This window comes from Peromyscus eremicus, unplaced genomic scaffold, assembly GCF_949786415.1.
Source record: "Peromyscus eremicus unplaced genomic scaffold, PerEre_H2_v1 PerEre#2#chr22_unloc_1, whole genome shotgun sequence".
NCBI lineage: Eukaryota > Metazoa > Chordata > Mammalia > Rodentia > Cricetidae > Peromyscus > Peromyscus eremicus.
In genome coordinates this window covers 11,088,986-11,112,500 of record NW_026734286.1, presented here as the reverse complement: position 1 = coordinate 11,112,500, position 23,515 = coordinate 11,088,986, and the positions used below count along the sequence as shown (strand labels likewise).

General features: G+C 62.7%; 1 protein-coding gene across 1 annotated transcript; it reads left to right on the top strand.

The window, feature by feature from the left end:
* The first annotated feature begins 317 nt into the window (after positions 1 to 317).
* On the top strand, positions 318 to 22,993 carry Apc2 (APC regulator of WNT signaling pathway 2). The gene is made up of 15 exons (XM_059252004.1): positions 318 to 423; positions 6,429 to 6,587; positions 6,691 to 6,781; positions 6,865 to 7,045; positions 8,639 to 8,747; positions 8,855 to 8,968; positions 9,151 to 9,228; positions 9,373 to 9,471; positions 9,967 to 10,354; positions 11,187 to 11,282; positions 11,694 to 11,833; positions 12,155 to 12,232; positions 12,421 to 12,537; positions 12,906 to 13,120; positions 17,240 to 22,993. Exons 1-15 carry the CDS (start codon positions 370 to 372, stop codon positions 22,269 to 22,271), a joined length of 6,951 nt encoding a protein of 2,316 aa, XP_059107987.1. The 5' UTR covers positions 318 to 369; the 3' UTR covers positions 22,272 to 22,993.
* Positions 22,994 to 23,515: the final 522 nt, after the last annotated feature.

Here is a 23,515-nt window from a genome sequence, read left to right as displayed (position 1 = left end):
CTGAGTGACTAGTGAATCCTGGGCACTCAGCAGGCGTCTGCGCACGCGGGGACTGCCCCGGCCAGTCCCCGGCCGCAGGGTGGCGCCTCTGGCCCCCACTCCTCGCTTCCTCCTGGGCCCCTCCGCGTCAGCCCCTTGGACCGTCCCCAGGGTCCAAGGGGCTCTCAGGGTCCCCAGGCCCATCAGAGATGCGCTTTGTCGCTGTGCCCAAGCGGGTCCCCGTCGCATACTGCCATCCTCGGGTCTCGGGTCACCCCTCCCCAGAGTGACAACCCCCCTCCCGTCTGTGCGCAGGCGCAGTACTCCCGGCCCCCGCCTCCATCCCTGCGGCCGAGGGCGGGGCCCGCGCTGTCCAGCGGCCGCGGCTCCATGGGGCTCTTGGGGCTGCTAAGCCTCCTGCACTCGGCCTTCTTCGGGGAGCAGGTAGGGCGCAGGGGTCCGGGTCGGGGCGACGGTCGGGAACCACCGGGGGGTCCTGGCTGTGGGACCGGCGGCCCCGGGGACAGCGTGAGGACACCAGGCTGGAGCAGGCCGGCGTGATGGGTCGGGGGTCTCACAGTTGCTCTGGAGACAGTTGCCAAGGAAACCGCCTGGGCATGAGCTTGGGGCTGACTCCCCTCCCGTGCGTGGCGGCGACCCCTCCCCCGGCCTGCGCAGGCGCAGGCGCATCCCTCCGCCGGGGACCCTCACTCTCCTCTTACCCCCTTCCCTCTGGAGACCGGCGGCTGGGGACAGGGGACTGCAGCAGGGGTGCACCGAGCTCGGGGTCCAGACAGCGCAGAATGCGGGGCCCGACCACGCCCTGCACCTTGCTAGGCCTCAGTTTCCCTGTGGACGCTACGGAGCTAGGGCCCACCTACTCAGTGTCCACTAACTGACATTCCTAAGGTCGCAGTTCCGCCGTGTAAGGGGAAACTGAGGCTGTGGCACAACTAAGCTGCCCAAGGTCACATGACTGAGCCAAGAAGAGCTTGCGTGCCGGGGGGGGGGGGGGGTGGGTGCCTGCTCCCCTCTGGGGAAACTGAGGTCCGTTAGGGTGCTCCACCGCCTCTGTTTCCTCCCACTTAGGGCTGTGCCCCGCCACCCCGCACACAGCCGTGCCCAAAGGATGGGCAGCGTGTGGCCATGCAGCGGCCCCTGGGCCCACTCCACACCCAGTGGAGCCCACTCGGGGGTGTGGGCTGGCGGGACGCCAGGAGGACAGCGGCAGCCATCGGACTCAGGAGGTCCAGGGACCTCTGCAGTGTCACAAATGGAGGTCCCAGGGTGCATTGCGCCCTCTGGGGAGCCTGGAGTACCCCGGAGCTGCGCACAGTGCAGCAGGTGCAGGGTCTCCCAGGGCACTTGAAGGTCAGGCCTCGGGTACTTGGTGACTGGGGTGGGGATTGGATTCCAGAGGCCCTTAGGGCTTCAGAGTGCCTGGTGACATGAGGTTCAAGTCCGTCTGCTGCTCCTCCAGCAGGGAGAGGACAGGAGTGAGGAAATGTTCCAGGTTAGGGCTAAGGGCGTCCTGCCTAGGGGTCCTCATAGCCTTCTGAGGAGGGAAGAGAGGAGGAGGCCCAGGATCCCCAGAGGCCTGGCTGGGGCTCAGGTGTGAACTGAAGCAGTGTGTTCCCTAGCCCAAGCCTCAGTTTCTCCGTATGGGAGGGGCCACTCTCCCCTCCCCCCCAGCAGCCCTTGCCTGAGAGGACCTGGCAATCTGTGGTGTTCTGGACAAAACAGAGTAGAGAGAGGATTATTCTGTAAGGACTGCCAGCCAAGCTGGCCACCAAGGCTGGAGACGTTACGTCCAAGGTCACCAGGGAGGTAGAGGCAGAACTGAGCCAAAGGCTCCTGGACCTGCCCACCCCAGCTCCAGCCAGCCCTGCTCAAGTCTGAGCCGACCTATGAGGACCGCCCCAGATGTCCCGGCCTTGGTGGCTTGCTCTGACTGAACCCCACAGACCCCACTCCAGAGCTGCACCGGACACCCGCCAGGCCAGGAGCAAGCCCCGCTCGTTTCTTGGTGCCGGGCACAGTCCCCTCCTGGCCCTTAAGTGCACCATCCCGCTTAACCCCTTTTATTTTTGAGACAGGGTCTCACCTTAGCACAGGCTGGCCTCAAACGCCATGTAACCTTCCTGCCTCAGCCTCAGTGCTGGGATGTCAGACGTGAGAACAGCAGCCTTCCCCATCTCCAGCAAGAGCCTCTCGGCCACTTCCTTCCCAGCATCAGGGACAGCTGTGTCCACCTCTGGATGCCACGTTCAGCCAGCTGGAGGCAGCTGCAGGTCCCTGATGAGCCTTGGGCGGAAGCCTTAGGGTCCCGGGTGCCCTTGATTGTTACTACCTCGCAATACTGGGGGGTGAGGGGTTCCTCTGGCTGGCCTGTATCTGCTGTGATTCCTTCACAGCCGCAGAGGGCAGGAGTTCCATGGTTTTTCTGGGTCCCCATGTGGGAAAATACCACAGTGGGCCACAGCCACCTCTCCCGGCACTGGCCACCTTTGTCCCGTGAGTGGGGCTGGCAGCCAGAGGCTGCTCAGAACCTGTAGAGCTGGGCTGTGTGTGTGTGTGCACGCTCACACACGATGCGGGTGCAGGAAGTCGCTGGAGGTGTGGGGTCCCTGGAACTGGAGCTCCAGGCAGTTGTGAGTCACCAGACCTGGATTTTGGGAACTGAACTTGTGTTCGCAGGAAGAGCAATATGCACGGTTAACTGCTGAGCCATCTCTCCGGCCCCAGGCTGTGCAGGGTTAACGCCCAAGGGCATCCCTTTGGGCATCGAGGAGTCAGAGATGGAGGGAGACTGAGGGAGAGATAGAAACAGGGACAGAGAGACACGGAGAGGAACCGTCACAGGAAATGACAGGCCTGGCCCCGATGCTCTGCCGGGTGACGGGATGGTGGAGAAAGATGGGGTTGCCAATCTTTCCCCCGGAGTGCCTGCCCATCTCCCAGCCTTCCAAGTCGCGGGCGGGTCACTGAGGACTTCGGGGTACCCCGGCTTTGCTTGTCCCCAGCCGCTGCTGTCTTGACACCTCCACACCTAGTGGGTTGAGTGGTCCCCCTCCCCCAGGGTTCTGCCGTAACATTGATCAATTTGATACTTTGCATGGGGTTTTGGTTTCACGGCGCCCCTGCTCCCTTGGTAAGGGGCTTGCCAATCCCAGTGCCCCCACCCCATCAGCCCCTGAGCCCCAGAGGAAGCCCGACGCCCGGTGGTCAGCCTGGATCCCCGCCCCGGGTTGCCATTGGCTGTTGCCATGGCACCAGCTCGTCTTCCCGCGCCGCCATTGGCCCAAGCGCCTGCATCCCGCATCCCGCATCCTCCCCCGCTCGCTTGCGGTGGTCTCGCCCAGCGCCAGGAGCGGCAGCGCCACCTGGCCAGGCCGGGATCCGGCTTTGTCCCTCCGGAACACCCCCTTTTGCCCGTGCTGCTGAGACCCCGGGACGCCTAGACACCCCAGGTCTGGGTTGCAGGCCTAGCCGAGAGGAGGAAGGAGGCCCTGGCCTCACAGCTAGCCCAGATGCAAGTAAGCGTGCGTCTTCCCCTGGGCGGAGGGCAGAGGCGCGACCTGCCGCGCCCTGTCAGTACGGACTCAAACGCAGAGTAGGAGCTGAGGGGAAACTGAGTCTGGATGAGGAAGGCATCTGAGTCGCTACACACACGCGCACACTCACACACACTCACGGGCTCCAACACCCAGGTCCTTAGGAGATGATACATAAGGGGTGGAGGAGAGTGGAGAGCAGGATGCTGTGCGCCCCTGGGGAGTGGCTGTGTGTCTCTGGTCTGTTTCTTTTCCTCTCTGTAAAGGGGTTGGGATGACAGGAATTCAGAGATGAGCTCCCCGCGCCCCGTGTTGTCTCTCCCTGCCTCCACACCTGTGTCTCCCCCTTCTGAATGACTCTCAGTAGACCCACGTCCAGTTACTGCGGTTTCACTGTCCGTCATCTGCCAAGGGGCCTCTTGATGGAGTCTCGGGGTTAGAGGCAGGCGGGGGCGCTGTCTGTAGGGCTATGTAGGGTGTGGGGCCACAGGAGTCAGGGAAGGTGGCTTCGTGTGCAGCCAGGGAATCCGTGCGCGCGTGGAGGGGGTCAGGGTTTGTCCCGAGGGCACTGGGGAGCCATGGGAAGTGTCTGAGCACCACAAGGATGGAACCCAACTGTGAGCTTCCCATTCCCTGGAGGGGAGTGTGTCTTCAGTACACAGCAGCCCGGAGGAGGCTGATGGCAGGGCCTGGTGAGGGGTATAGAGGCCTCGGGGTAAGGCTGGGGTGGATTCAGAGGCCAGCCTGAAGGGCTGGTAGCTCTGTGGAGTCGGCTACATTGAGGGAACCATCAAGGGTGGACCACAGACGTCCAAATGGGTGGGCATGGGGGCTGTGTTCCTGCTGAGTCTCTTCTCTGGGCTGGGCACAGCATGGTGCCTTCCGCTCGAACCTGGGGTCAGATTTAGATATGAGCCTTGCTCCTTGGGTGGAATTAGCATCTAGGTGGAGCCACTTCCTCCTTGGGACCTCCCATCAGCCCTTTGGGGCATCCGGGGGCTGATCTTCCCCACTCTTCAGATGAATGCACACAGGCACAGAGAGGGCATGGGTCTGTCTTGTTTGTTTTTAGTGTTTGATCATTTGAGACAGGGTCTTATGTAGCCCAGGCTAGCTATGAACTCAATATGTAGCCTAATCTAGCCTTGAATCCTGTTTTTTGTTTTGTTTTGTGACAGGGTTTCTCTGTGTAGCTCTGGCTGTCCTGGAACTTGCTCTGTAGACCAGGCTGGCCTCGAACTCACAGAGATCCACCTGCCTCTGCCTCCTGAGAGCTGGGATTAAAGGTGTGCGCCGCCACTGCCCAACTAGCCTTAAATTCTTCTTCCTCCTCCTCCTCCTCGTCCTCCTCCTCCTCCTCCTCCTCTTCTTCTTTTCCGAGACAGGGTTTCTCTGTGTAGTTTTGGTGCCTTTCCTGGAACTCACTCTGTAGACCAGGCTGGCCTCGAACTCACAGAGATCCGCCTGCCTCTGCCTCCCAGGTGCTGGGATTAAAGGCGTGCACCACCACTGCCCGGCCTAGCCTTGAATTCTTGATCCTCCTGCCTCCTCCTCAGTGTTGGGATGGCAGGTGTGCGCCGCCATGCCCAGCTACCTACCTGGACTGCTGAGTACCCCCGCAGTAAGGGTCCGGGTTCTGGTCACACCTGTCTTACTCCTCCTCTGGCTCCCCCAGCCCCAGCCCCGGACCTCAGTTTCTCTCTCCTGGGAACAACTGAGATTTAGGTCTGTTTTAGGAAGAAGCTGGAAGGCATGGCTAGGCCCCAGCAGGTCCTCCAGGCAGGGTGGGATGACGGGAGACTGAGGCCCTCAGACATTCACTGGTTCCCTCCACCCATGCCCTGGGTGACATCAGAGGAGGAAAGAAAGAGCATCTGGTTGTGTGTGTCCAGGTGTGTGGGGAGGCGGAGGGCAGGTGGCACCTAGGCAGGGTGGGGGTGTGGTTGATTTGGGATGGAGCCTCGAGGCTGGCGAGGAGAGGGGGGCTCCCGAGGAGGAGGAGGAGGCAGCAGAAGAGGCGGGATGCTATTGGTGCGTCTCAGACAAAGGCGGAGGGAGGGGGCTCTCGCGGATGGACGGGAACAAAGACGGAGGGGGTTGTGGGGGGTTCAGGATGGCTGTGGAGGGACAGCCAAGCTGAGGGAGGGGGCACCGGCCAGCTGGACAGAGGGAGGAGGCTGGACAGAGGGAGGAGGCAGGCAGGAGCACAAAGAGCTGGGCTGTGACCCAGCTGAGGGTAGCGTGAACAGAGCCACGGGGACCCTCTCGTGAATGGAGGGAGGTGGGGCTTCGGGGGGGTCCCGGGCCAGGACTCAAAGCCTTGGGACGACCTTGGTGAGTCTGGATTTTCCCCACCACCCTGCCCTGCCCATGGCTCCCCTGGCCGGGGCTCCTTGGCCTGCACAGTGTTCTGGGCGAGCTAATGACCCATCCTCGCCGGGCGGTCTGCCAGCCCGGGCAATCTGTGCTTTGGTGGGGGATCGGTCCCATCTGTCTGTCTGTCTGTCTGTCTGTCAGCTTCTCCTGTGTCAGTCTGTGAGCCTGGTAGCCTCCAGGTGGCCCATCCACCTGCTGACTGGGACTGGCAGGGTGACAGATGTCTGTGTGCCCCTTTGTCTGCCTGTCAGTGCAGGTGTCCACGAGTCTGTCTGTCTGTCCACCCATCAGTTAGCCTTGTATGCGTCAAGTAGCCCTCTAAGGGCTTCCAGCTTCAGTTCCCCTCTGTCTCTGTCTGTCTGTCTCTGAATGCTGGCTCCTGGGTGACCGGTTCACACCGGACAGCCATTCCTGCCCAGCACGCACACCCGAGCTGGGTGGGAGGAGTGGGCTCAGGCCCCGCCTTTCTGAAGGGGCTCCAGGGACCAGCTCTCGTTCTTGTGACCCCCTTGGCCCCAGGCACTGCAGGAGTTGAAGATTACCAGCTCCATGGCTTCATACGAGCAGCTGGTGAGGCAGGTGGAGGCCTTGAAGGCCGAGAACACACACTTAAGGCAGGAACTGAGGGATAACTCCAGTCACCTCTCCAAGCTGGAGACAGAGACTTCGGGCATGAAGGTGACGTCTGCATGGCTGGCGTGGGTCAAAGGCTGAGAGAGGAGACCCGCGGCACCCCGGGTAGCCATGGTGACCACAGCTCTGTTCCCTACCCTGCCCGCAGGAGGTTCTGAAACACCTTCAGGGCAAGCTGGAGCAGGAGGCGCGGGTCCTGGTGTCCTCCGGGCAGACCGAAGTGTTAGAACAACTGAAAGGTGAGTGACCTCGGGGCTCCCCACGGCCAGCGGGGACACAGCAGGACAGTCGCTGACCTTCACCGTGACGCCCCTGTCTCCAGCTCTTCAGACTGACATCAGTAGCCTCTACAACCTAAAGTTCCAGCCCCCGGCCCTGGGCCCGGAGCCTGCCGCCCGGACCCCAGAGGGAAGCCCAGTGCATGGCTCTGGCCCGTCCAAGGACAGTTTCGGGGAGCTGAGCCGGGCCACCATCCGCCTGCTCGAAGAACTGGACCAGGAGCGGTGAGAGGGCGTGGGAAAGGGCCCGCCCCCAGGGACACATACCCTGTGATTGGCTCACTGGCTTGCGGCCACGCCCCCTTACCAGTCACACCCACCTCCGGGCTCGTCCACGCCCATCTGCACTGTATCCCTGTGGGGCTGACCCCAGCTGGAGGACAGAGGACATGGGGACCTTCCCTGCGAGGGGAAAGGCTCCTGGGAGACGGTCCCCGCACCCCTGAGTCGGAGACATAGAGGCGTCTCTAGGGACAGAGCCGAATCCAAAGTCAGGGCTCAGATCAGGCCTAACGCCAGAGATCCTCAAGGGGGCCTTTGTTGATGGAAGGACAGAAGCCCAAAAATTCTGGGCCCGGGGCCAGTGGAGGGGGCAGTGCTGGAGACCCAGCTCAGCCCGTTTGGGCTGCATGAGGTCAGTCAGATGGGCAGTCGACGAACAGCTCACCCTTAAGTCAGCTCTGCTGAGACTTCCCTGCCTCAGACTTCTGCTCCATGAAATGGGATAGAGTTCCATTGGTTGCTTTTTTCCCTTTCTTGTTGGCTCCCCAACCACATTTATTTCTTTGGGGAGCACCATGGCATGTGTGTGGTAGTCAGGGGACACCAGAAGACCCACAGGGGCAGACTTGGATGGCCAGGCTTGGTGACAAACGTCTTACCCACCTAGGTAACTCTCCAGCCTCTTTAAATAAACATATTAAAGAAGGGGTCTTAGCATGTAGTCCAGGCTGGTCACGATCCCTCAGGCTCAGCCTCCTCAGTGCTGGGTGACGGTCCTGGAGAGGGGCTTCCGGGCCTGACAGCTGGTGTGTGGACTGGAGGAGGTGAGCGGATGTTGGAGGCTTTCCTAGAGTTACTTTTTCTTTCTTTCCTTCCTTTTTATCCATCTGTCTATCTATCTATCTATCTATCTATCTATCTATCTATCTATCTATCTATCGATGGAAACAGGATCTCTTTGTAGTCCTGGCTGTCCCAGAACTCAGTCTGTAGCCCAGGCTGGCCTGGAACTCACAGAGATCCTCCTGCCCCTGCCTCTGAGTGCTGGGATTACAGGCGTGCGCCACCACCTCCTGGTTTATTTTATCTACTTTAAGAGGAGGCTGTCAGGTACCCCTCGGCTTACCCTCAGCCGTGTAGCCAGGACTGATCAAGATCCCTGGCCCTCCCAAAGTGCTGAAATGGGATGCACAATCCCATAGCGTCACTGGTTTAAAAATGTTCACATTACAAATTGATTTACTTGTGTGTGCTTGAGTGTGTGTAGGTCAGAAGGCAGCCCGCAGAAGTCCCTTTCTCTCCAACCATGCGGGTTCTGGGGATGGAACCCTGGGGTCATCAGACTTGGCCGCAAGTGCGTTTCCCTGCTGAGCCACCTCCCTGAACCCTTGAGACAGGGTTACACTTTGTGGTCAAGGCTGACTTCAAACTCGGCTCTTCTCCCGCGTCAGCCTCCCAAGGGATTGCTGTTTTCCCCTTCCAATTAGCTTCCCCCCACACTCATTTCCTTCCAGTGCCCACCTCACAGCTGGGAGCAGGGGTGGGGGGTCTCTGCGAACGCCACCTATAAGGAGGCCCCCCGCACCCCTCCCCCAGATGCTTCCTGCTGAGCGAGATCGAGAAAGAGGAGAAGGAGAAGCTCTGGTATTACTCTCAGCTGCAGGGCCTGTCCAAGCGCTTGGATGAGCTGCCACACGTTGACACGGTGAGCTCCCGGGGCGCACCTAGAGAATATGGGGGAGAACGGGCTGTGTGTGGCAGGGAGGCCGGTCCCGGCCGCGCCTCACCTCAGCCCGTGCCCCCTCCCAGCAGTTCTCGATGCAGATGGATCTGATCCGGCAGCAGCTGGAGTTCGAGGCCCAGCACATCCGCTCGCTGATGGAGGAGCGCTTCGGCACCTCGGACGAGATGGTGCAGCGCGCGCAGGTGCGGGGTGCACAGGCGGGCGTCAGGGAGAGGAGGGCGGGCTGAATGGGAGGAGTCAGCGGCAAAGCAGAGAATTAGGAGGTGGAGTCAGGGGTGGGAGGAGTCAAGGCGGGGAGGAGGAGTCAGTCGGGGGCGGGGTCAGCCAAGCAAGCATGCTCGCCTGACCTTTCTCTGGTCTCCAGATCCGCGCTTCGCGCCTGGAGCAGATTGACAAGGAGCTGTTGGAGGCCCAGGACCGGGTGCAGCAGACGGAGCCCCAGGTACCAGGACAAGCAGAGCTAGGGCCGCAGGGATGATGACAGATTTCTGTCAACCGAGTGACGGTCCCTATCCTGTGCCCAGGAAGGGTCTGCAGCCTGTGGGTGGTGCAGACTGAACCCCCAAGCCTCATGCTCTCCCTGCAGGCTCTGCTGGCAGTGAAGCCCGTGGCAGTGGAGGAGGAGCAGGAGCCGGAAGTTCCCCCGAACCCTGAGGATGGCACCCCTCAGCCCGGCAACAGCAAGGTGAGAAGGGAAAGTCCGAGGATGGGCCGCCAGTGACGTAGGGTGAGGGTCCCCAGGCAACCCGGATGGATGGAGAGGCGCCCTGGACAGAGGCTCCCTGTGAGGTGAGAGGTCTCTGTTCTGAGACGGAGTCCCACCGTGGAGCCCCGGCTGGCCTGGAACTCTGTGTAGACGAGGCTGGTCTCAAACTCAAATACCCGCCCGCCTCTGCCTCCTGCTTGCTGGGGTTAAAGTGTGGGAGCCCAGGGCGGCCGTCATGCTTTGGGGTAATGAGGAGGTCAGAGGACAGCTCGCAGGCGTCGGGTCTCTCCTTCCGTCACGTGGGTGCTGGAAAGGGAACCTAGGTCGTCGGTTCCGTGGCCAGTGCCTTTACCAACTGAGCCTTCCTACCGCCCACCGGCCACTTCCTGAAGGGGGATTGCCATCCAGTGGGGGAGCTCAGTCCCCACTGTTGACCTGCGTCCGTCCTGTCGCTCGCCCTGTGTCCCCCTGCAGGTGGAGGTGGTCTTCTGGCTCCTGTCCATGTTGGCAACGCGCGACCAGGAAGACACAGCGCGCACGCTCCTGGCCATGTCCAGCTCTCCCGAGAGCTGCGTAGCCATGCGCCGCTCGGGCTGTCTCCCGCTGTTGCTCCAGATCCTTCACGGCGCCGAGGCCGGGGCTGGGGGGCGTGCGGGGACCCCTGGGGCCCCTGGGGCCAAAGACGCACGCATGCGCGCCAACGCGGCGCTGCACAACATCGTTTTCTCCCAGCCGGATCAGGGCCTGGCGCGCAAGGAGATGCGTGTGCTGCACGTGCTGGAGCAGATCCGAGCCTACTGTGAGACCTGCTGGGACTGGCTGCAGGCGCGCGACGGCGGGACCGAGGGGGGTGCAGGAGGCGGTGAGTGTGAAGCACCTGCGCGGCGTGCGTGGGCTTGGGACGCACAGCCTCAGAGCCCTGTCAGCTGAACCTATGGGACTAAGATGATGGGGCAGAGGAATGCACAAGACTCTCCACCCCGACCACGCCCCCAGCCCCTCCCTGGGAGATTCTAGGCGGGGCTCCACCCTGACCACGCCCCCAGCCCCTCACTGGGGGATTCTAGGCGGGGCTCCACCCTGACCACGCCCCCAGCCCCTCACTGGGGGATTCTAGGCGGGGCTCCACCCTGACCACGCCCCCAGCCCCTCACTGGGGGATTCTAGGCGGGGCTCCACCCTGACCACGCCCCTAGCCCCTCACTGGGGATTCTAGGCGGGGCTCCACCCTGACCACGCCCCTCACTGGGGGATTCTAGGCGGGGCTCCACCCTGACCACGCCCCAGCCCCTCACTGGGGGATTCTGGGCGGGGCTCCACCCTGACCACGCCCCCAGCTGTCACTGGGGGTTCTGTATTGGTGGGGCAGGCCACCAGCCCTCCTTTTCTTCTGAGGCGAAGTCTCACTAACTTGTCCCTGCTGGGCTTGAATTTGTGACCCTCCTGCCTTAGCTTATGGCGCTGAAGTCGCAGGCCTGGGCTACCAGCCTGGCAGCAGGGTTCGGTGACCTGTTTCTGCTGCTATACAAGCAGCTGCCTTGAGACGTTTGCACAGGAGGCCGTTACCCAGCGAGTGTGACATGCCACGGAATTTGAAGCAGTAGAGACAGCATGGGGAGAGGAAAGGGAGAGCCTGGGTGTCCCCCGGGGATGTCACGCCCGGCATGGAACTCTAACCTCACCCCCGCCCGCAGCCCCTGTCCCCATCGAGCCTCAGATCTGCCAGGCTACCTGTGCCGTGATGAAGCTCTCCTTTGACGAGGAATACCGTCGGGCTATGAACGAACTAGGTGAGCTCCCCTCACCTCCCTCGTGTTCCTTCCTGGGCTTCCCCTCTAGATGCCGTGGTACAGAGGACGGGTTGGCAGTGCGTATGGGGGACCGTGTCAGAACAGGGAAGGAAGTCGGGTGGTGGCACACGCCTTTAATCCCAGCCCTCAGGAGGCAGAGGCAGGCGGATCTCTGTGAGTTCGAGGCCAGCCTGGGCTACAGAGTGAGATCCAGGCCAGCCTGGGCTACAGAGTGACTTCGAGGCCAGCCTGGGCTACAGAGTGAGATCCAGGACAGCCAGGGCTACACAGAGAAACCCTGTCTCAAAAGACCAAACCAAACCCAAGAACTGGGAAAGTGGGTACGAATGTGATGAGAGACTGGGCTAGCCTTGGCCTCCCCGTCACCTGCCTCCCTTCCCGCTCACACAGGGGGGCTCCAAGCTGTGGCAGAGCTCCTGCAAGTGGATTATGAGATGCACAAAATGACCCGGGATCCGCTCAACCTTGCCCTGCGCCGATACGCTGGCATGACCCTCACCAACCTCACCTTTGGAGATGTTGCCAACAAGGTTCCCAGGGGTGGGAGGAGGGTGGGTGGGGCTCACCCCAGCCTGGATGTGGTCCTGAGAGGTAGGGGTAGTCACTTCCGGCATACAGAGGGGTAGTGAAGGCAGGCGATAGGGTCTAGAGAGGGCAGAGGCCGGCGAGAGCTTCCTTTGGGATCACATCAGACCAGCAAGGACAACTGTCTGGAGAATTGTCTGGCAGGGTCCTCCTCCTATGGGGTCTCACTTTCCTCAGCCGGCCAGTGGGGTGAAGGGAGAGAAAGGGCGGGGGAGTCCCCTCTTCTCACTGCCGTGACAGCAACTGCTCCGTGTCCATCCCAACAGGCCACCCTGTGTGCCCGCCGAGGCTGCATGGAAGCCATCGTGGCCCAGCTGGCCTCTGAGAGCGAGGAGCTGCATCAGGTACCAGGCAGGGCTGGAGTGGGCGGGCGCGCCTTCTTCCTCCCGGGCCGGGATGACTCCCACGGGATCCCTTTTATGAGTAACACCCCAGCTTCGGTGACCGGCCCCTCCCCAGGGTCACCGTGGTGGGAGGGGGGCGATGCCTTTGGATCCGGGTCCACTGTGGCTGCCCCTCCTACCACGGCCAGGTCGTGTCCAGTATCCTGCGGAATCTGTCGTGGCGTGCGGACATCAGCAGCAAGAAGGTGCTGAGGGAAGTCGGCAGCATGACCGCCCTCATGGAGTGTGTGCTGCGGGCCTCCAAGGTGAGCATGGACGGATGGGATTGGAGAGGGCAGAGGGTCCCCATAGTGGCCACCGTGAGCCCCAGGCTCAGAGTGGGGAGACACGGGGGCAGGTGATGAGTGCCCTGTCTGGGGAAACAAGGCAAACTGGATGAGTGATCCCAGGACTCCCGAAGTTCTGAAGCCTCCAGCCCTAGACACCACTGCTGAGGACGGGAGGAGTGCTACTCACATGCTGGACTAGAAACTCACTGCCCCGCAGCCCCTCCCTGGGGATTCTGGGCGGGGCTCCACCCTGACCACGCCCCCAGCCCCTCCTTGGGGATTCTGGGCGGGGCTCCACCCTGACCACGCCCCCAGCCCCTCATGCTGACTTCTCTACCATCCAGGAGTCCACCCTGAAGAGCGTGCTCAGTGCTCTGTGGAACCTGTCTGCACACAGCACAGAGAACAAGGCGGCCATTTGCCAGGTCGATGGTGCACTGGGTTTCCTGGTGAGCACACTCACCTATCGCTGCCAAGGGAACTCCCTGGCTGTCATCGAGAGCGGGGGTGGGATCCTGCGCAACGTGTCAAGCCTCATCGCCACCCGAGAAGACTACAGGTCAGCCTCCGCTCCGATTTGCCCGGCTGTACTGCGGGCCGGGGCACGGCAGGGCTGCAGATGGCAGCTGCTACCTCCTGTGTAGCAAGAGGCTTATTTTCCCGGATGTAACACACAGCGTCTTAGGGCTCCATTGCCGTGAGACACCACGGGAGGGTTTATTTGACCTACACGTTCTGATCACTGTCCATCCTTGAGGGAAGCCAGGGTAGGAGCATAGGCAGGAACATGGAGGGTGCTGGCCACGGCATGCAGCACCACCAGCCCAGGGGTGGACCGCCCACAGTGGCTGGGATCCTCCGGCATCGTTGTTCATCTAGGAAATGCCTCACAGACTTCCCCACCGGCCAGTCTGGGCCAACCTGATGGGGGCTGTGTCTTTCTCACCCCGGCTGCCTCTGGGTTTGTATCCAGTTGACCAAAGTAGATACAAAAAAACAGCACAAGAAAGTTACATGGGAAGCGGGCGGTGGTGACCCACGCCTTTAGTCCCAGCACCAGGGAGGCAGAGGCAGGAGGATCTGTGAGTTCAAGACCATCCTGAGCTACAGCACTAGTTCCAGAAAAACCAAAAAAGAAAAAAAAAGTGCATGGAGGATACTTATCCTAGATTGCTGTCCCCCTCACTGAGACAGGGTTTCTCTATGAAGCCCTGGCTGTCCTGGAACTCACTCTGTAGACCAGGCTGGCCTCAAACTCAGAGAGATCCGCCTGCTTCTGCCTCCCAAGTGCTGGGACTAAAGGCGTGGGTCACCACCCAGCCCTAGACTGCTTAAGTTAAAAAGGTATTGTTGGGGGCTGGAGAGATGGCTCAGAGGTTAAGAGCACTGGCTGCTCCTGCAGAGGACCTGAGTTCGGTTCCCAGCACCCACATGGAGGCTCACAAACGTTTGTAACTCCAGTTCCAGGGAATCCTGTACCCTCTTCTTGCCTCTGTGGGCACCAGGCACACGTGGTGCCAGACACACAGGCAAAACACTTGTACACGTAGACTAAAGTAAACCATGTTGTTAAATAATGTTCATAATAAGGTGGACGTGGCAAGGCATGCTTCTCAACCCAGCACCTGGGAAGCACAGGCACTCTGCAAGTTTCAGGCCAGGCAGGGCTATCAAGTGAGATCTTCTAAAACAGAGAGAGAGAGAGAGAGAGAGAGAGAGAGAGAGAGAGAGAGAGAGAGAGGAAGAAAGGAAGGAAGGAAGGAAGGAAGGAAGGAAGGAAGGAAGGAAGAAAGAAAGAAAGGAAGGAAGAAAGAAAGAAAAAGAAAGAAAGAAAGAAAGAAAGAAAAGAGAAAGGACAGGTGGGTGGATGGGGTCCTGGTTGCTTCTCAGTAACTGCTCTTACTGAGAACCTGGGTTTAGTTCCCAGCATCAGGTTGGGCAGCTGGCAACCACTGTAACTCCAGTTCCAGGGCCCTCTGGCATTGGTGGGGACTGCACACACGTGGTGCACAGACACACATGCAGGCAAAACACACTTACACATGCGATAAAATAATTGTCCACGTGGTGGTGGTGGCACACGCCTTTAATTCTGGCACTCGGGAGGCAGAGGCAGGTGGATCTCTGTGAGTTTAAGGCCAGCCTGGGCTCCAGAACGAGATCCAGGGCATCCAGGGCTACACAGAGAAACCCTGTCTCAAACACCAAAAATAAATAAATAAAATAAAAATTAAGTTTTAAAAATAAACACGCTAAATAAATAGCCCAGGTGTGGTGGTACAGGGCACACACTAGACCCCGGCAATAACCCAGGGTGGTGGTACAGGGCACACACTAGACCCTGGTAGAGGGAGCTAAATGCAAGGCCAGCGTCAGCTAGCAATTGGCTTCCTCCGAGCCTTCCTTAAGACAAAATCCAAACCACCGCAGCTCATCGTGCAGCTCGGGGTGGGTACGCTTATGCCATAGCTATTTCATTTTTTCTCCAATTCAAACCTAAAGGATGGACATGTGCCAGATCTAATGGTTCTAGTCTGCTGGTGGGCGTGGCAAGCGGGGGTGTGGCTAAATCTTGGTGTAACCAGCAAGCTGGGAGTAACCAGGCTGTGCTGTAAATAGACGTAGACATGGCTGAGCAGGGAGAGTGGGCATGGCTGGGGCAAAGCAGGCCGGGTGGGCATGGACAGCAGGCAGGCAGGATGGGCATGGACAGCAGGTAGGATGGGTGTGGGCATGGACAGCAGGCAGGGTGGGTGTGGGCATGGACAGCAGGCAGGGTGGGTGTGGGCATGGACAGCGGGCAGGGTGGGTGTGGGCATGGACAGCGGGCAGGGTGGGTGTGGACAGCGGGCAGGGTGTGTGTGGGCATGGACAGCGGGCAGGGTGGGTGTGGGCATGGACAGCAGGCAGGATGGGCATGGACAGCAGGCAGGGTGGGTGTGGGCATGGACAGCGGGCAGGGTGGGTGTGGACAGCGGGCAGGGTGTGTGTGGGCATGGACAGCGGGCAGGGTGTGTGTGGGCATGGACAGCGGGCAGGGTGGGTGTGGGCATGGACAGCGGGCAGGGTGTGTGTGGGCATGGACAGCGGGCAGGGTGGGTGTGGACAGCGGGCAGGGTGTGTGTGGGCATGGACAGCGGGCAGGGTGGGTGTGGACAGCGGGCAGGGTGTGTGTGGGCATGGACAGCGGGCAGGGTGTGTGTGGGCATGGACAGCAGGCAGGGTGGGTGTGGGCATGGACAGCGGGCAGGGTGTGTGTGGGCATGGACAGCGGGCAGGGTGGGTGTGGGCATGGACAGCAGGCAGGGTGGGTGTGGGCATGGACAGCGGGCAGGGTGGGTGTGGGCATGGACAGCGGGCAGGGTGGGTGTGGGCATGGACAGCGGGCAGGGTGGGTGTGGGCATGGACAGCGGGCAGGGTGGGTGTGGGCATGGACAGCGGGCAGGGTGGGTGTGGGCATGGACAGCGGGCAGGGTGGGTGTGGGCATGGACAGCGGGCAGGGTGGGTGTGGGCATGGACAGCGGGCAGGGTGTGTGTGGGCATGGACAGCAGGCAGGGTGGGTGTGGACAGCGGGCAGGGTGTGTGTGGGCATGGACAGCAGGCAGGGTGGGTGTGGACAGCAGGCAGGGTGTGTGTGGGCATGGACAGCAGGCAGGGTGGGTGTGGACAGCAGGCAGGGTGGGTGTGGACAGCGGGCAGGGTGGGTGTGGACAGCGGGCAGGGTGGGTGTGGACAGCGGGCAGGGTGGGTGTGGACAGCGGGCAGGGTGGGTGTGGACAGCGGGCAGGGTGGGTGTGGACAGCGGGCAGGGTGGGTGTGGACAGCGGGCAGAGTGGGTGTGGGCATGGACAGCAGGCAGGGTGGGTGTGGACAGCGGGCAGGGTGGGTGTGGACAGCAGGCAGGGTGGGTGTGGGCATGGACAGCAGGCAGGGTGGGTGTGGACAGCAGGCAGGGTGGGTGTGGACAGCGGGCAGGGTGGGTGTGGGCATGGACAGCAGGCAGGGTGGGTGTGGACAGCGGGCAGGGTGGGTGTGGACAGCAGGCAGGGTGGGTGTGGACAGCAGGCAGGGTGGGTGTGGACAGCAGGCAGGGTGGGTGTGGACAGCGGGCAGGGTGGGTGTGGACAGCAGGCAGGGTGGGTGTGGACAGCAGGCAGGGTGTGTGTGGGCATGGACAGCAGGCAGGGTGGGTGTGGACAGCAGGCAGGGTGTGTGTGGACAGCAGGCAGGGTGGGTGTGGACAGCGGGCAGGGTGGGTGTGGACAGCGGGCAGGGTGGGTGTGGACAGCGGGCAGGGTGGGTGTGGACAGCGGGCAGGGTGGGTGTGGACAGCGGGCAGGGTGGGTGTGGGCATGGACAGCAGGCCCGGTGGGTGTGGAAGGCCGAGGGGTTTAGAAAGGCAGAATTGGGATCAGCTTCATCACAGGTCGGGGTAGACCTGACTTGGCTAAGGCTCAGCAAGGTAGAAGTGGGTGTAGTGGAGCCGGGAGTGTGGGTGGCCAGGGGTGGACATGGCTGAGCTCGGGTCTGTGCTGGGACCTTGCGGTGGAACACTCTCCTGTAGTGGGTGTGGCTTGGATTGCAGCCTGGCCTGATGGGCAGTGTGGTGTGGATGGTGGGCTCCGCAGGGCTGGGGTCTCCAAGCCCACCTTCCTTTTGCTCTGGGTTCCCCCAGGCAGGTGCTCCGTGACCACAACTGCCTGCAAACGCTGCTGCAGCACCTCACGTCCCACAGCCTGACCATCGTGAGCAATGCCTGTGGCACACTCTGGAACCTGTCCGCCCGCAGCCCCCGGGACCAGGAACTGCTGTGGGACCTGGGGGCTGTGGGCATGCTGCGCAACCTCGTCCACTCCAAACACAAGATGATCGCCATGGGTAGCGCAGCTGCCCTGCGGAACCTGCTGGCCCACCGACCTGCCAAGTACCAGGCAGCGGCCACGGCCATCTCCCCGGGCACCTGCGTGCCCAGCCTGTACGTCCGAAAGCAGAAGGCTCTGGAAGCTGAGTTGGACACCCGGCGCCTGGCGCATGCGCTCGGCCACCTGGAGAAGCAGGGTCTGCCTGAGGCCGAGAGCACTTCAAAGAAGCCCCTGCCGCCCCTCCGCCACCTAGACGGGCTGGTGCAGGACTACGCCTCTGACTCTGGCTGCTTTGACGATGATGATGCACCATCCCTGGCTGCCGCAGCCACCACAGCTGAGCCTGCCAGCCCCGCAGTACTGTCTATGTTCCTTGGCGGTCCCTTTCTTCAGGGCCAGGCACTGGCCCGCACCCAGCCTGCCCGCCAGGGTGGCCTAGAACCCGAGAAGGAGGCTGGCGGGGAGGCGGCTGTGGCTGCCAAAGCTAAAGCCAAGCTGGCGCTGGCCGTAGCTCGGATCGACCGGCTGGTGGAGGACATCTCTGCCCTGCACACTTCCTCGGACGACAGCTTCAGCCTCAGCTCGGGGGACCCCGGGCAGGAGGCACCAAGGGAGGGTCGTGCCCAGTCCTGCTCTCCCTGCCGAGGCACCGAGGGTGGGCGGCGTGAGGCCAGCAGCCGGGCACACCCTCTGCTGAGGCTCAAGGCAGCGCACACCAGCCTCTCTAACGACAGCCTGAACAGTGGAAGCACAAGTGACGGCTACTGTCCCCGGGAACACATGCAGCCCTGCCCCCTGGCTGCATTGGCAGAGCACCGTGATGACCCTTTGCGCGGGCAGACTCGGCCCAGCCGGCTGGACCTGGACCTGCCCAGCCGGGCTGAACTGCCTGCCCGGGACACGGCAGCCGCCGCCGATGCCCGCGTGCGTACCATCAAGCTATCCCCAACCTATCAGCATGTGCCACTGCTCGATGGTGCCACTGGGGCGGGTGTCAGACCCCTCGCTGGACCCGGAGCCTCCCCAGGGGCTCGGAAACAGGCGTGGATACCTGCAGATAGCCTGAGCAAAGTCCCCGAGAAACTGGTGTCCTCCCCGCTGCCTGCAGCCGCTAGCAAGGTGCTGCAGAAACTCGTGGCCCAAGATGGGGCGATGTCCCTCTCCCGGTGCAGTTCACTGTCGTCTCTGTCTTCCGCTGGCCATGCTGGCCCTAGCCAGGCTGGGAACCTCGACGACGACAGTGATTCATCCCTGGAGGGGCTGGAGGAGGCTGGCCCCGGTGAGGCGGAGCTGGACGGGGCGTGGCGAGCATCTGGGTCCACCTCTTTGCCCGTGTCCATCCCAGCCCCGCACCGGGGCCGCAGTAGAGGTCTTGGGGTGGAGGATGCAACGCCGTCCAGTTCTTCTGAGAACTGCATCCAGGAGACGCCCTTGGTCCTGAGCCGCTGTAGCTCTGTGAGCTCTCTGGGCAGCTTCGAGAGCCGCTCCATTGCCAGCTCCATCCCCAGTGACCCGTGCAGTGGGCTGGGCAGTGGCACAGTGAGCCCCAGTGAGTTGCCCGACAGCCCCGGGCAGACGATGCCCCCGAGCCGCAGCAAGACGCCGCCGGCGCCCCCCGGCCAGCCTGAGACCAGCCAGTTCAGCCTGCAGTGGGAGAGCTACGTGAAGCGCTTCCTCGACATCGCAGATTGTCGGGAGCGGCGCCAGCCGCCCTCGGAGCTGGACGCGGGCAGCGTGCGGTTCACAGTGGAGAAGCCGGATGAGAACTTCTCCTGCGCCTCCAGCCTCAGCGCGCTGGCCCTGCACGAGCTGTACGTCCAGCAGGATGTGGAGCTGCGACTGAGGCCCCCAGCCTGCCCAGAACGCGCAGGCGGGGGCGGCGGCGGCGGGGGACACCGTCGGAGGGATGAGGCCCCCGGCCGCCTGGAGGGCCCAGCGCCGGCTGGTTCTAGGGCTCGGTCAGCAGCTGATAAAGAACTGGAGGTACTGCGTGAATGTCTGGGGGCAGCCATGCCCGCCCGGCTCCGCAAGGTGGTCTCTGCGTTGGTGCCTGGCCGCCGGGCACTGCCGGTGCCCGTGTACATGTTAGTGCCCGCCCCGGCTCCGGATGATGACTCTGGCACCGACTCTGAAGAGGGCACACCTGTCAACTTCTCCAGTGCGGCATCGCTCAGTGATGAGACCTTACAGGGACCCTCCAGGGACAAGCCCGGAGCGCCCGGAGAGAGGCAGAAACCCACAGGCCGAGCTGCCCCTGCCAGGCAGACCCGTGGGCACCGACCCAAGGCGGCAAGCGCTGGTAAGAGTACAGAGCAGACCCGGGGGGCCGGTAGGAGCCGGGCAGGACTGGAATTACCCCTTAGCCGGCCCCAGAGTGCTCGATCCAACAGGGATGGCGCGTGCCAGACCCGGCCCCGAGGGGACGGCGCTCTGCAGTCGCTGTGCCTCACAACGCCCACGGAGGAAGCGGTGTATTGCTTCTATGACTCTGAGGAGGAGCCACCAGCCACGGCACCACCACCCCGGCTGCCGTCTGCCATCCCGCGGGCTCTTAAGCGTGAGAAACCCACAGGAAGGAAGGAGATCCCATCCAGGGCGTCACAGACTGCCACGCCCCCCGTGAGGGCCCAGCCCAGACTGATCGTGGATGAGACCCCACCCTGCTACTCTTCAGCTAGCTCCCTGAGCGAGCCCGAGGCCCCTGAACAGCCGGCCAGTCACCCCCGAGGCCGGGAGCAGGCAACCACCAAGGACCCAGGCCCAGGCAGGAAGCAGGACAGCTCTCCAAGCCCCAGAGCAGAGGAGGAACTACTGCAGAGGTGTATCAGCTTAGCTCTGCCCAGGCGCCGGACCCAGGTTCCTGGATCTCGGCGTCGCAAGACCAGAGCTACCCGGGCCAACACGCGGCCCACGGAGGTACCCCGGAAATGCCGCGAGGAGGCGCCTGGCTCTGATCCAGCCTCCGACTTAGACAGTGTTGAGTGGCAGGCCATCCAGGAGGGCGCGAACTCCATCGTCACGTGGCTGCACCAGGCGGCAGCCAAGGCCAGCCTGGAGGCGTCTTCTGAGTCCGAGTCCCTCTTGTCTCTGGTGTCCGGGCTGTCAGCAGGGTCCACCACACAGCCCTCCAAACCCAGGAAAGCACGGAAGCCTGGGGCTGAGGCTGGGGGTGTCTGGCGCCCAGAGAAACGGGGTGCAACTTCCTCCAAGATCAGTGGGAGTCCACGGTTCCCTAGTGGCCCCGAGAAGGCAAAGGGTACCCAGAAAACGGTGGCTGGGGAACCAGCCATGCTCCGGGGACGGACGGTGATCTACACAGCCAGCCCAGCCTCCCGGGCTCAGTCCAGAGGAGTTTCTGGCACTTGTACCACACCTAAGAAGACGGGGACATCTGGTACTCCTCAGCCAGAAACCACCACCAAAACCCCCAGCCCTGGGCAACAGCGTTCACGGAGCCTCCACCGGCCAGGTAAGATCTCGGAGCTAGCAGCCTTCAGTCATCCGCCCAGGAGCGCCACCCCTCCAGCCCGCCTCGCCAAGACTCCATCCTCAAGCTCCTCACAAACTTCGCCAGCGTCCCAGCCCCTGCCTAGGAGGTCCCCTCTGGCCACTCCGACTGCAGGGCCTCTGCCTGGCCCTGGAGGGTCCCCAGTGCCCAAATCACCGGCCCGGGCCCTTCTGGCTAAGCAACACAAGACCCAGAAGTCACCTGTGCGGATCCCGTTCATGCAAAGGCCAGCCAAGAGAGGGCCACCGCCACTGGCCAGGCCGTCCCCAGAGTCTGGACCCAGGGGCAGAGCTGGGACTGAGGGGGCTGTGGGGGTGCGTGGTGGCCGCCCGGGCCTCGTGCGTATGGCATCAGCCCGCTCCAGTGGCAGTGAGTCCTCGGACCGCTCAGGCTTCCGCAGGCAGCTGACCTTCATCAAGGAATCCCCGGGTCTCCTTCGCCGCCGCCGGTCCGAGCTGTCCTCCGCGGACTCCACGGCCTCCACCTCCCAGGCCGCCTCGCCCCACCGTGGCCGGCCCGCACTCCCTGCTGTCTTCCTTTGCTCCTCTCGCTGTGATGAGTTGCGAGCGTCCCCACGGCAGCCCCTGACACCACAGAGGTCCCCACAGGCCAAGCCAGGTCCTGCTCCGCGTGCGCCCAGGCGCACCAGCTCTGAGAGCCCCTCACGCCTGCCTGTGCGGGCGCCTCCCGGGCGGCCTGAGACAGTCAAGCGGTACGCCTCCCTGCCCCACATCAGCGTTGCACGCAGGCCAGAGAGTGCCACCTCTGTGCCCACCACCCATGCTAACACCACTCGCCGGGGGAGCGACGGGGAGACCAGGCCACTGCCCAGGGTGGCCGCGCCAGGTACCACCTGGCGTCGAATCAAAGACGAAGATGTCCCCCACATCCTGCGTAGCACCCTGCCGGCCACTGCCCTGCCCCTCAGGGGTCCATCACCCGAGGACAGCCCCGCTGGGACTCCACAACGCAAGACCAGTGACGCAGTGGTACAGACAGAGGATGTGGCCACCTCTAAGACCAACTCCAGCACGTCACCCAGCCTGGAGAGCAGGGATCCCCCACAGGCCCCGGCCAGCGGCCCCGTTGGTCCACTGGGCAGTGATGTGGACGGGCCAGTCCTCACCAAGCCGTCTGGCGCCTCTGCGCCCTTCACCCATGAGGGCCTGAGTGTCGTCACTGGAGGCTTTCCCACCAGCAGGCATGGCTCCCCCAGCAGGGCTGCACGGGTCCCTCCCTTCAACTATGTACCCAGCCCTATGGCGGTGGCCACAGCTGCCAGCGACTCTGCAGTGGAGAAAGCCCCTGTCACCTCTCCAGCCAGCCTCCTGGAGTAGTGGGTGCAGGCCAGCCTTCTGGAACATCCTCTCTGCCCTGTGGCCCAGTCTGGCTGCCCTGGGGGCTTGCTCTCCAGATGCTCCGAGTAGGCACATCTATGCCCTGGGAGCTCCTGTTCAGCTCACATCTCCACACCTCAGAGTCAGCCCTTGCCGCTACGCCTGGGGCTCCAGGGAACCGGCTACAGACAGGCCCCGGGGCGCACACAGCGCCATTTCCTGAGTTTGGCCTGGGAAGGGGATGGAGAGCCAGGCTCTGAGGGACACTGTAGGTCCATGGAGGACCTGTCCTGGGCTGCACCCAGTGGGAGCGTGGGCACGGTCTCTAGGGAGGTGACTGAGCTTGCCTCCGAGGTGGGGACAGGCTGTGGGGAGGGTGGGGAGGCTATGGCAGCTGGGGCTGCCTCAGCCCTACACCACAAAGCCTGTAATTAGTGCCGGGCTAATTGGTTAATGAGGACTCTGCCAGGCGCGTTTGCCTTCTCAGAGGCAGCTGAGGAGCGCTGCGTAAGGGGCGTAGCCAAGCTGCTCACTGAGCGTTCATCATGGCCGCTGGGAGATGGGTGAACGGTCCCCTCAGCACAGATGCTGGGGAGCCGCTGACCCCACGTCCCCTCACTGTCGCATAGGAGGGGCTCAGTTCAGAGGACAGGCTGGCTGTCAGCTGGACAGGCTCTAGGGGCCGAGGAAGGACGAGCAGGCTCGGGCATCCCTGGGGAGGCGGGAGGAGGCAGGTCCGGCAGGTCCGTGGTGGGAGCCTGGTCCTTCCGGGCGTACTGTGTTTATGATGCAGCGGGAGGTGTCAGGATGTGAGATCCTCCGGCTCACCCACAGCCTGGAGTCAATGTGGGGGGCCCGGGGCTGCCATGGAGGGCAGGGATCAAGTCGGGGAGTTGGATGAAGACCCACGGTAGGGGGCGGGGCCTTCGAGGACCCGGGTCTTGGGTCTCAGCTCATTGTGTCTTCCTGCAGGGAGAGCCAACCACCTCTCTCCTGTGGGACCCCGGCTGCTCTCTGCAAGGGGACTGTAACCACGTCCACCTGCAGGAGTCGCTCCCAGAGGACACTGTTCCTTGAGCTGGCCTCAAGTCCCTGCTCTGAGAGGAGGGAGGTGGTTTTGAGAACAAGGTGGGAGGCCCCGGAAAGGCCTGCAGACGCCACTGTCCTCCACACCAGTCCTTTTTATGGCAGGGGAGCCGGCAGATCCACGATCGCCCTCATGTGTGGGCACCTCCAGGGCTGGC

Excerpts from the sequence above, each read along its gene's own strand:
- Apc2 (XM_059252004.1), top strand. The coding sequence starts at position 370 with ATGGGGCTCTTGGGGCTGCTAAGCCTCCTGCACTCGGCCTTCTTCGGG. Across the intron at positions 10,355-11,186 it reads CGAGGGGGGTGCAGGAGGCG|CCCCTGTCCCCATCGAGCCT; the intron begins GTGAGTGTGAAG and ends CCCCGCCCGCAG. Across the intron at positions 11,834-12,154 it reads TTGGAGATGTTGCCAACAAG|GCCACCCTGTGTGCCCGCCG; the intron begins GTTCCCAGGGGT and ends CCATCCCAACAG.